Source organism: Dromiciops gliroides, chromosome 4 (genome assembly GCF_019393635.1).
Source record: "Dromiciops gliroides isolate mDroGli1 chromosome 4, mDroGli1.pri, whole genome shotgun sequence".
In the NCBI taxonomy this organism is placed as follows: Eukaryota; Metazoa; Chordata; class Mammalia; order Microbiotheria; family Microbiotheriidae; genus Dromiciops; species Dromiciops gliroides.
Window position 1 is genome coordinate 392,693,657 of NC_057864.1, and position 13,183 is coordinate 392,706,839.

Sequence of the window (13,183 nt, forward strand, 5' to 3'; positions counted from 1 at the left end):
GTAGTTTGAACATGGTACTAATGAGGCCACAGCCCTGAGTTTATTCCTTGGATTCTAAAAGAAAAAGAGCATCTTCTTCATGGCCCCACTTTGGATAAAAGAAAGGAGACTGAGTAGAGAATACATATGGACCCTCCATATGTACCCTTGCACTCATGATGGAAAATGCTCTCCACATCCAGAAAAAAAAATGTAGAATCTGAATTCAGATTGAACCATGCTGTTTCTACTTATTTTGGTTTTTTGTTGTTGTGGTTTTTGAGGTTTTTCCCTTTTGTTCTGGCTCTTCTTTCACAACATGAGTAATGCAGAAATATATTTAATGTGATTGTACATGTATAACCTATATCAGATTTCTTGCTGTCTTGGAGGAGAGGGAAGAAAGGGAGGAAGGAAGAAAATTTTGGAATTCAAAATGTTATAAAAACAATTGTTGAAAACTATCTTTACATGTAACTGGAAAATAATAAAATATGCCTATGATTTAAAAATCTGCATCCTTGCTAATAGGAAGGAGATTTAAATACATCTAATGGTTTAGGAGGGCCATATTTATTAAGGAGGGAAAACACATTTGGGGAGTGTTTACCCCCTGAGAGAATAGTCATTAATTTTACTTTAGTATCTTGAGGTTTGGGTTCCTTAGAAATCCTATGAGTTTTTCTTTAAACAAGTAAATGGCAGCTTTCCTTACCTGATGTTTTTGTTTAAAAAGGGCAGTAGATTGTGCCTCATGCTCAAGAAGAGACATAGCTTCATTGATTCTCTTAAGTGCCTCATAAAAGAGGGTGATCTGCTTTTCTAATTCTTCCAGCGGAATCAGCAGCTGTTGAGTTTCATAAAGTAATGCAGGATAACCTTCTTTGACCTTCAAAAATACAAATATAACAACTCCATTAAATAGCAAAGTGCCAAAGCAGAGGAAACTGCATGGTCACTTGGAGATAACATGTTCTTTATTTACATTTGTAAACTGATTTTGCAAGATGGAACTTACAAATCCTCCTCAACAGAGTTCTACAGTTTTCTGAATTGAAATTAAGGCACTCTAATGTGAAATTCAAGGGAAAAAACATCTAAATGAATCGTGAGCTATTTGCTGATAAATGTGAGTTAAAGCATAGAGTGAGCTAGAACCCCCCAGCATCGCTGAACCTCCCTGGGTATCTTCTGGTCAGCAAATCATGAATTATTTTCATATCCCCAAGAAAAGGAAAGGAATCAGGGCTGAACAGTAGGAGAGCTTCAGGGTTTTGTTTTTATTTTGTGGGGCAATGAGGGTTACATGACTTGCCTAGGGTCACACAGCTAGTATGTCTCAAGTGTCTGTGGCCGGATTTGAACTCAGGTTCTCCTGAATCCAGGGCCAGTGCTTTATCCACTGTGCCACCTAGCTGCCCGCTGTGTGTTTGTTTTTAAGTAGAGGTATAGTATGATGCTATGGGGTACAGAGATATAAAAGTGACCCAAAATGAGAAGCTCTGTTCTTTAAACATGGCACTCAAAGGGGGCAGCTTTTTGGTTGTGGTTGCTTACAATTGGTTTTCTTTTTCATCATGTGTTAAGTGTTGAGCTTAATAAGAACTGAAATGTGAATGTGATGTCTACTGGGGCAGAGTGTGAAGAACGAAGGATAAATATCCCAAAAGAAATAGAAAGTATTCTGTAAGGGGAGATGTTGACATAACACTTTAAAGTTTAAAAAACCATTCATATACCTTCTCTCTTGTGAACCTCAAATCAGGTATCATTAGCCTCATTTTACAGATAAGAACTGATTAAATAATTTCCTCAGCATCACAAAATTAGGCTATAGTAGAGCTAGAATTTGAATCCAGTTTTCTGATTCCAAATCTAGGGAGCTTTCTACTTTCTTATGTTCCAAGTATCTGTTTTAATACCATATAAAGATCTCTGTGGCTATGTTTCCTCATTTGCAAAATGGGATAATAATAGAAGTATCTCACGGGAGTATTATGAGGATCAAATGTGATAACATATGGAAAGCACTTTGCAAATCTTAAAGTCCAACCTAAATGCTATCATCATCAACTGATGACTCCATTAAAACTCTAATATACTGTTCCTATAATATGTGAAAACCATTTTGATTTTAAAACTTTTTCAAAGTCCAATGGGGAAGGGGCAGCAAGGTGCTACAGTGGATAGAGCACCGGCCCTGGATTCAGGAAGACCTGAGTACAAATCCGACCTCGGGAACTTGACACTTGACACTTACTAGCTGTGTGACCTTGGGCAAGTCACTTAAACCCAACTGCCTCCCCCCGCCTCCCCCCCCCCCAAAAAAAAGTCCAATGAGGAGGAAGGAAAAGCACTTTCATTGTTTTTGGCAATATCTTAGAAGGACTTTAAAATGTTATGTCTTAAGACAGGGATTGAAGTTCAGTGACACAAAAAAGAACAGAAGGAGAACCAACTCCCTTTTAAAGATTACCAATATACCTTGTAAAGCATTCTAAGGGCACTTAATACTTCAGTCTAATCCAGAGACTTGGGTACCCTCTACACTTACATTCATTCTATGTCCTCTGTCCCTCCCCACAAGGGTCTTTATCATATACAATTTAAAATAGCTAGTAGTCCATTTACAGAGAAAGAACTGATGGTATCTGAAAACAGACTGAAACATTTCTTTTCTGACAATTCCTTAATCTGAAGTTTTGTTTTTATTTGTTTTCTCTTATAACCTTGCTAATGTGGAGATGTTTTCCATGACTACTCATGTATAACTTTAAAAAATAGTTAGTAGTACTTCTGAATCAATAAGAGACAATTGTCACTTCAACAAGTCAATTCAATGACATTTAATAGATATCTACTCAGGGCAATGTAATAATGCTTATTGAATTAAATTGAATGTATTCGATATCTACTAAGGTTAATGTGGGCAGCTAGGTGGCACAGTGGATAGAGTATAGAGCCTGGAGTGAGGAAGACTCATCTCCTTGAGTTCACATCCAGTCTCAGACACATCCTAGTTCTGGGAAATCACTTAATCTTGCTTGCCTCAGTTTCCTCATCTGTAAAATGATCTGGAGAAGGAAACATCAAGTTACCCCAAAATGGTTTCAGGAGGAGCTGGATATGACTGAAATGACTCAACAACAAGGGCAATGTACTGCCATAGGTCCTGGGGAGACATAGATACACATGGAAGAGCCAGGCTCTGAGGAGTTGCATTTGTAAGGCATAGTGTGGTAGTAGAGAGACCTGAATGTTAAATTAAGATGACCTGGGCTCAGGTCCTGCTTGATACTTAATAGCTCTTTGACCCTGGCTGAAATGTAACTTTTCTGATGCTGTTACCTCTTCTATAGAACTAAGATAAAAACAACATCTCCTTTAAGTGTTTTTGTGAAGATAAAAAAGCGATATAGTGTAAAGAATGTTACATATCTTAAAACATTATATAAATGTGCCTTATAATTGTGCTTTTATTTTTGCAAATTTTAACTATGTAATTTCTACAAATGGATATATGTTTACATAAAATCATTTGCTCTATAGATCTCCCAAAGATATTATGGGGGGCAGCTAGGTGGCGCAGTGGATAAAGCACCAGCCTTGAATTCAGGAGTACCTCAGTTCAAATCCGGCCTCAGACACTTGACACTTACTAGCTGTGTGACCCTGGGCAAGTCACTTAACCCTCATTGCCCCGCAAAAAAAAAAAAAAAGATATTATGGGGGGAAAGGATTTTTAAACTTTAAAGTGCTTTAAGAATGTGATACACAAATATACACATTTAAAGTACATAAGATATGTATGTATGTATGTATGTATGTATGTATGTATGTATGTATGTATGTATGTATGAAAAGAGAAAGACAGAGAGGAATGAAGGGGGAGAAAGAGAGAGGGAGAAGGAAGGAAGGAGGGTAGGAAAGAGAGGGGAAAGAGGGAAGAGAGAGGGAGAAAGAGAAAAGAAGAAAAGAGAGAGAAAAACAAAAAACCTTTTTCCTTAGTTCATAATGAATACACTAGCATTGTGTGTCAGTGTCATAAAAATAGACAGATGGAAAGCAATTTTTGTTGGCTTTTTTTGTGCAATTCACATGTCATCAAAAAACACAAAAAACCCTCATCGATAACCTTGTTTAGCTGATCTTTGAGTCCAGACATGGTTGCAAGTATTTCACGGGCTTCTTCTTGGGGACTCTCTTTTGTAATAAGCTGTGCTGTCCTTGTTATAATCTTGTACTGAGCTTCCATCCCAGGCATCTTCTGCTTAATATCCTGTCAGGAATCATTATTATGAATCATTAGTCAGAAATAACTGTTTATGTTATTATGAGAGATGGAGGTACTTCAGCTTTTTCTAAGCATACCACAGAAATGAAGAAATATATTTTATAAAGATTTCTGCCTTTAAGAAATTTTTGTAGGTCACCTCTATTTATTGCTGAGATGCATGTCAATCAATCAGTAAACAGAAAGATATCTTAGAATTAGTATGAACACTATGATTTAAAGAGGAAGAATTATTATTCATACTATGAAAATATTCAGATTAACTGCAATAGGATTTATATTTCTAAACTATATATGTGGGTCAGGTATTTTTTTGAGTGTCAATAACAATCTTTAAAATGAGCACGTTAGGAGACAAACCTCCCCATTTTAAAGGCTGTCATTTATAATGTTCATGTACAGGTAATATATAAAAAATTTGCCTTTTTTTCTTGAATTATACCATTTAGAATATGAAATCTACACTTAAGCCACTAATGGGAATAACTAAAAGCAATTACTCTCATTGAATATAACTTCATCTAAAGAAGTGTAATTTTGAAATGCAGATTTGATTGACTGAAATTCTTTGTCTCCCCCTTTAGAATTCTTTTTCTCTCCTCAGTTAGTGTTTTTTGGCTCATTCTTTGTAATCCCAATACTTGGTGCACTGCCTGGCACATAGTAGGAATTTAATAAATGCTTGTTGATTAATTGACTCCTTACTGAAGGGTTCATATTTAGTTAGCATCCATTTCTATTCATTTAAATTCAACGAATATTTATTAAGTAACTAATTTGTGTAAGGCAGCTAGGTGTCCCATTGGATAGAGTGTTGGGCCTAGAGTCAAGAAGACTCATCTTGCTATGTTCAAATCTGACCTTAGATACTTACTAGCTGAGGAAGTCACTTAACCCTGTTTGTCGCAGTTTCTTCATGTGTAAAATGAGATAGAGAATGAAATGGCAAAACACCAGTATCTTTGCCAAGAAAACCCCAAATGGGGTCATGAAGAGTTGGACATGACTGAAAACAACTGAAACTATATGTACCATGCTGGATATAGAAATAAATCTATATGACATTAAGGCAGAGGTAAGAGAAGACAGAAATATCTTCTGAATTAAGTTGAATGACTATACTAGACTGTTTTATTATATTGTACCAGCTTAGAATAAAATTTGAATTAATTTTAAAAACCCCACTGGATATTTACTATATGTAAAGTATTGAACTACCCTTAGTGCTAGCTTTGATTCTTAGTACTCTCCCATCTTCTATATGCAATAAGTCACTAAGTCCTGTTGGTTCAGTCTATAATATATCTTGAATTTATCCTTTCCTCTTTTTGCCCACAGAAACCAACCTAGAATCAACATTCATTACCATCTGTCTAGACTATTTCAATAGACTCTTAAAGCTCTTACCATTTGTACTCTTTCCCCCTTCTAATCTATCCTTCAAGCTTCTGTCAGACTAATCCTCTCTTAAATCCATAAATCCAATCATGACACTTCTCTGCTCAAAATTTTCAGGGCCTCTTTATTTGGCAATCAAGTATAGTTCAAACTCTTTTATGTGGCATTCAGGGTCCTTGACAGACTAATGTCACCTTAGCCTTCTAGCCTAATTTAATACTACTTCCTATCACATACTCTACACTCCAACAAAGCTGAACTATTCACTGGCTCCTAGACCAACACACCTTATGTTTTTCTCCCCTATACATTTCTTCATATTGTTCCCTAAGCCCAAAATGTCTTTTTCCCCCTTTTTACCCATTGAACTTCTGCTTTAAAGCCCAATTTAAACAATATCTCCACAAATTCTTCCCCCTACCTTGTCGTTGTTGTTTGTTGTTCAGTTATGTCAACTCTCTGTGACATTGTTTGGGCTTTTTTTTTAGCAAAGATACTGGAATAGTTTGCCATTTCCTCCTCCAGCTCATTTTGCATGTGAGTAAACTGAGGCAAATAGAGTTAAGTGACTTGCCCAGGGTCATACAACTTCTAAATTTCTGAGGCTAGATTTGAACTCAGGTCTTCCTGTCTCCAAGCCCAGAGCTCTGCCACCTAACTGCCTGTGCCACCCACCCTTATTACCTGTATAGACCTTTGCCCCTAAATGCTGCAAAGCCCTTGGATAACCTTATACTATATTGTGGCTAAGATGGTGTAACATTCTCAATTAAAGAGGACCAAGATTCTTTATTTTCTAAATAACATATTTCCTCCAGCATGCCACACATACTAGCTACTTAAGAAGGCATTTGTTGAATGCAATCGAACATTTTGGGGCACTTAAGGGAAATAATATGATAATAACATTAATGATTATATTTTAATATAATCTATTTTCCTTATAATTCTATGAATTTTATTTTATACACTTAAAAACATTCTTTTGAGAAGGGGTCCATAGGTTTCACCAGATTATAAAAGGGAACAATGATACAACAAAACGTTAAGAACAGTTGGTTTGGAAATATCAATTTGTGAATCAATTACATTGAGGTGATAAGTGAATTAGTAAGGATAGATGAGACCACCAAGAGAGAATGCATTGAGAGAAGGCTGAGGACAGAACCTTGAAGAACATATATAGAAAGGGAGATAAAGAATTAGTTAAGTAAGGATAGAAAGCGAGACAGTGACAGACAGACAGACTGACAGACATATTCAGGAGAGTATAAAATCATGAAAGCCCTAGAAAAGAATAGTAGTAACAAGGAGGCAATGTTCAACAGTGCTAAATGCTGAACCTACATTAAAAAAAGATAAGTACAGAAAAAGTATCACTAACTCAGGCATTTCAAAGGTCACTTGGTGATCTCTGAAGGAATACTTTCCTTGGAGTGGTAAGGATGGATTATTGGACATTTTTGGTAGAATTTCAAGACCTTTTTTTCTAGAAACATTTGGAGGCTGAGGAATGAAAGACCATACAATTTTTGATACTGTGGTTTCCTTATGGTTGGTAATTGTCAAAATAGTTATGGGAAGCAGAACTTTAGAAGGTAGGCTTAAAGAGGTATTTTATGATAAACTTGGGCAGAATGAGGGAAGAACTGGTCACATGTCAAACTAGCTTGAGTTTAAAATCCTTTCATGTCACAAAAAAAGTCTCTCACCTCTAAATCTTGAAATAACATCTTGACATTAAGAAAAGAAACATCGAAAGGCTCAGAAAGTTTCCCATTGGCTTCAGCAGTAAAGACAGACAAAGTGGTAACACAATCTAGATATTCTTTTTTCATTCGGTCAAGCTCATCTGCTCGAGCATACTGTAAAAAAGAAAAAATGCAAAAGTATAATATTGTCAAAGCACAGTTGTGCAGTGATCCAAGAAATCATTAACCTCATAAGTTTTATTTAAAAAATGATGGTTTCAATTCTGATATTTGTCTTAAAGAAGTTTAAATCTGGGGGCAAGCAATAATTTACTAACCATCTGTGAGGAAGAGAGCTAACACATAATACTAAAAGCTTATTGGAGACATAAATCAAACCAATTTTAAAGATGTGGGGTATATTGGATAAGGAAAATACCTTAATCTCTTCTAAAATTTAAACTAATTATACGTAGATTTCTAATGCCCTTGAAACAAAGCAACTGAGAGGAAAAAATGGTAACCAAATGCAAATCAAGATTTCTTGATTGGTTTCAAGGCAATAGCTGCAAGGCAATAGCTCAGATATGAGGGTGCATGGCTAGTGAGTTGCTATAGATTGTTCACATGAGAAACATTATTAGTGCTGTCCCTCTGCTAAATCTTGTTTCTGATTTTAAAAATTAAAGACTTTCCTTGAGTTCTGGGCCTTTTGGTTTCAAGATCAGTTCTCAACTCCATGACTAGTTCTCTAAAGGAGTTGCCTTTCTGAACTGCTGGCTTTGACATCTGTCTATCATTTTATGGACAAACTTGGATCTTGGTATGGATGCCATTGCCTACTGTGCTTACTCCTTCCAGCCAGGCCTGTCAATTTTTGCTAAGTTTGAGATGTTCCTCCTCATTCTCTCAATAGGAAGCAAGTACCTAACAACTCTGGGTATATTCTTCACCTTTTCAGACTGTAACCTCTGTATAACTTAGAAGACAGTTTGATTAGTTGTTGTGGCCAAAATATTTTATTCATGATAGCAGTCAAACCTCTGGGGATGAACGTTGCATTTAGATAGGTTGGTCATTAGAAGGCCATGTATTTCTGGGTCAGTAATCCAAGCCTTTCCGGTTTTGCCATACCTAATGCTCCACTGGCGTAGCCTCAGAGGTCCCTTTTAAAGTTATTTCCACATCGTTATAAAACATGCAAAAAGGACTAGCCTAGAAAAGAACCTATAAGAATTCTAAGAAAATACAGCCCAAATTTTAGTAATTGATATGCCCTTTAGAAAAATTACAAAACACTTCTTTAACCTTAACACAATAAGATAAACATACTCATAATTTTAAATGGTCCAGAAACACTCACTTGTTTCACTTCCATAAATAGCTCTCTCCACCGTCCATTTAACAAAAGCAATTGCTGCTTAAGGTCTCGGGAAACAGTCTCATCACATGTTTCAATGAGAAAATTGCCAGCATCATTCATAGTTGTGTGTTGCTGAATCCAATGAGGTAAATTTCGGAAAAAATCCTGAAGAAAAATTCATGATATATATAAACTATTAAAGAAAAACCTGTAGCTTTTCAAAAATATTGGCTTAAGGTGGTGATGATATATGTATTTTTCTCAGTGATATTTGATAAGACTATTGAATTTGGGGAAATAGTTGGTAAACAGATTCTCTGCTTCACCTCTGCTATCTGCTTCCTCTGGCTTATTTCAAAACTCAGCTCAGATATTCCCTTCTGCAAGAGGTCTTTCCTGGTTCTCTCTATCCCCATTTCCTCTTTCTAGTGTCCTTCTTTTGAGATTAATTCCCATTCACACTACATATATTCTATATTTGCATAATTGTTTGCATTAGAATGCAAGTTTCTTGAGGACAGGGATTGTGTTTTTGTCCTTCCTGGTATGTCCAAAGCTTAGCAAAGTTCCAGGAACATAGTAGGCATTTAACAAACTCTGTTGACTGACTATCAAGATTGTATTCTACAACAAGATGGCGGGATAAGGACAGGATTTGTGATTTCACTGCCATAGGGAATTCTCAGCTGGAGAAACTCCCTCTAGTAAAACACTGACAGGACGATTGGCTTATAAAGGATAACAGAACCAGTATATGGCAGAGACGGGATTTCTACCCAAGCCCCTTTGGTTCCAAAATCAGCCAATCTACTAGGTTATAGCTACCTCTAGCATTTATATCATACTTTAAGGTTTGCAAAATGCTTTATAAATATTATCTCATTTTATCAGAACCCTGGTACTATTAATATCCTTCTTTTAAAGATGAGGAAACTGTGGCACACAGACATTAACTGACTTGAACAAGATCACACACACTAGTATTTTAGGACCAGATTTTAACTTGGGTCTTCCTTATTACAAACCTAGTGTTCTGTACTAGCCAACTGCAGCTCAGCTCTTAAAAAGTGTTTAAAAAAATCTTTTGATCCATCAGCCATTCTAAATTTTTAAATTGAATATTATTCCAAGTGAATTAGTTTGTGTCACAAATCAAATGACAATTAAAAACAGTTGAGTTGAGAATGCTTAAGGTACATCCTAAGACTGTTCCTCCTTAATTGAGAGTCCAGAATAACATAACATGAAAACAATAATTCCCCTCTCAATTTATTTGTTTTACCCTATCCTTCCTTATTTGCAAACTAAAAATCTCTCAAACGGACAAAAGGTGCCAAAAATAACTCACTAGCAATTTAAGTCTTTTAAAATCTATTTTAATAATAACCCATGTGTAGGAGGTTCCCCTACATAAATAGAAGAGAACATTTCTGCTTCTGGTTGATTCACTTCACAAAAGCATCAACACATATGACATTGACTGGCATACTGCCACCTTATCAGAACAGCCCAAACTGGAATACCATCCTCAGCTAGGCCAAAAGCATGCCATCTATATGAAAGCTGATTCACATCAGAGGATATGTAAATTTGCTCTGCTTATATCATACATAAGCTTAGAGAACAAATTTAGTATGATATTTTGCATGCCAACTCATCTGCTATGGAAAACCAAAATAGTCATTCAAACTCAACAAACATATAAAATCCTACTGTGTACAAGGCATAGTGCTGGCATTGAACACTCAAAAATAGATGTGATTCAGACTCTGCTCTCAAGAAGTTCAAAATCTGAAAGGGGGAGAAAAAGATGTTCACCCAAGTAACTCTGATTCCAGTGAAAGTATTTTAAGTACAAAAGAGAGATATCATGATATGATATGAGGAATCAATCAATAAATGTTTAATAATTGCCTACTACATGCCAGGCACTGTGATAAGAACTGTGGATACAAAAAGAGGCAAAAGACAGTCCCTACTTGTAATAAGTTTGCAATCTAATAAGGGAGATGACATGCAAACAAATATATAGGAAACATTACAGAGGGAAAACACTATAATTAAGAGGGCTTGGGGACAGCTTTCAGTAAAAGATGAGATTTTAATTAGGACTTAAAGTAAGCCAAGGAGGTCAATAGTAGGAGTTGAGAAGGTGGAGGTTTCCAGGAATATTTAAGAGAGGTCACTTTAGGGCAGCTAGGTGATACAGTGGATAAAGCACCAGCCCTGGATTCAGGAGGACCTGAGTTCAAATCTGGCCTTAGACACTTGACACTTACTAGCTGTGTGATCCTGGGCAAGTCACTTAACCCCAATTGCCTCACTAAGAAAAAAAAAAAAAAGGTCGGGGAAGTTAAGTGATTTGACTAGTATCCCACTGTTAGACCTAGGATTAGAACCTAGTTAGATCTCCTGGTGCCAAATCGAATTCTTAATCTGTTCCTCAAAGAAGACTTCCATAACCCAACTAGGTTTATTCACTGATTCACCTACATATGAGGAATGCAAATCCCATCTAAAATCCTACCTTCTGCAGGAAATCTTTCTGGTCTCCTCTTAATCCTAGTGCCTATCTTCTGTCGATTATTTCCAATTTACCTGGGAAATATCTTGTTTGTACATAGTTGATTGCATGTTTTCTCCCCCATTGGACTGGAAGTTCCTTCAGAGCATGGATTATTGTTTGCCTTTCTTTGTATCATAGCACTTAGCCCCTCAGTGCCTGGCATATAGTAGGTAACTAATAAATTTCGGACCAATGACTGAAATCAATTGCTGTCACATACTGGCTCTGTTACCTTGAGCAAGTCACTCCCCAATAAGTCTCAATTGCATAGGAGATGCCTAACTTCATTGGTAAGAGAGAATTTCTTCCCTTGGGAGTCCCTGTTATCATTGAATGACACACCTTGTCCCTATCTCTATCTCCTACCTCACAGGGTTGTGAGTGAGTGCTTCGCAAACTTTAAAGCAGGGTATAAATGTGAATGATCACTCAATACTACCACTCTTTGCCAAATTCATATGCAATCTATTCAACTCCATGAAGTCTTCTTACCTTTTTGGCATGTTCTGATTGGTTCAACATTTTTTCAGCATCCTCCAGCCAGGCCTGTAGACTGGCCACAGTATTGCTATACCTGTCCCAGTTACAAATTACTTCCTCCAGCATGCTCCTGACACTTCTCACTTCCACAGACAAGTTCCTCCATTGAGCAGTTGTTTCATTCATGAATTTCATCACATTCTCTGCCTCTTCCACTGAAACAGATGAAGCAAGATGGGATTTTTAGGTACTGATTTTCTGAAACAGTTATACCTGGCAAAGATCAGAAAGCTATTTATTCAAAACTGGTAGACCATAAATAATAAAGGATGCCAAGCAATAAATTTTACTTTAAACATCAATTATAGAGAAAGGCAATACGGAATGGTAGAAGAAAAGTAATGGCTTTGGAATCAGAGGACCTGGCTTCAAATTCCACCTCTGTCAAGTTCAGCTCATGTGACAATGGAAAAGTCATTTAACTCCCAGGCCTCAGTTTCCTGATTTGTAAAATGAAGGGATTGGAGTGAATGGTGGAGTGCCAAATTCATGATCCTATAATTATAGTAATCTTACACATTGGTAGACGCATATCTTGGTATTATAACAAGACAGTGTTTAAAAGTGATATGACAAGTACCTCCTAAAACACAGAAATCAATACAGTTCAATGGATAAACATTTACTTAAGTTCCCACTCTGTGAGGAACCCTATTAGTCATGAAGCACAATTTTATCAGATTTACCTAGCAGTGATTTCTTAGAATGACTGTTAAGATGAAAGAAGCACATCCACAAGTGATGTGACTTAGTCGTGGAATTTTTTCCACATACTATCTTTACAAGGAGAGAGCCTGCAAGAGCAATGACTTAATTTTGTATGAAGGCACTGGGCACCCATGAAGACAAAAGTGGCTTTAGTGCTTCAAGAGGCTGTGACTTCACAAGAACAGTTATTCTCCTTGTACATGTGCCCTGATTATAGCCTCTCCATACCTCAGTAGATGGTTTTCATAAATTGATGTGTCTGAAAAATTCACTACTCTGCAGCCAACTTTTTTGAGGATAAGCCTCTGTGGATTTAGCTGAGCTGGTTGAAATGTAATAGACATATAACCTTCCCCTGCACCCACACTTAAAGCTTTCCATTCTAGTTTTATAAGACCTGTTTGAGCTTGAACTCTGTTAGCCTAGAGTTCAAGAGGCAAGGATCCACATGACACTAAAAGGAGGTCTCAGTATAAGACTTTAGAAAAGATAGTAAGCACTTAAATAAGCAGTGAGCACTTTAAAATATTGGTTAACAAGCACTTTAACCAATATGGTTACCACCATAATCAACTAAGTCTTTGCCATGCATACAGTAGAATTATAATATCAATATTATTATCCAAGACATTTTATAGTTTTGC

General features: G+C 36.5%; 1 protein-coding gene across 1 annotated transcript in view; it reads right to left on the reverse strand.

The window, feature by feature from the left end:
- SYNE1 (spectrin repeat containing nuclear envelope protein 1) overlaps positions 1-13,183 on the reverse strand; it is a 583,464-nt gene that overhangs the window by 363,636 nt on the left and 206,645 nt on the right. Inside the window, 5 exon segments of the mRNA XM_044001388.1 lie at positions 695-868; positions 4,115-4,258; positions 7,384-7,536; positions 8,726-8,890; positions 11,784-11,986. Of these exon segments, the coding sequence (XP_043857323.1) occupies positions 695-868; positions 4,115-4,258; positions 7,384-7,536; positions 8,726-8,890; positions 11,784-11,986 (839 nt within the window).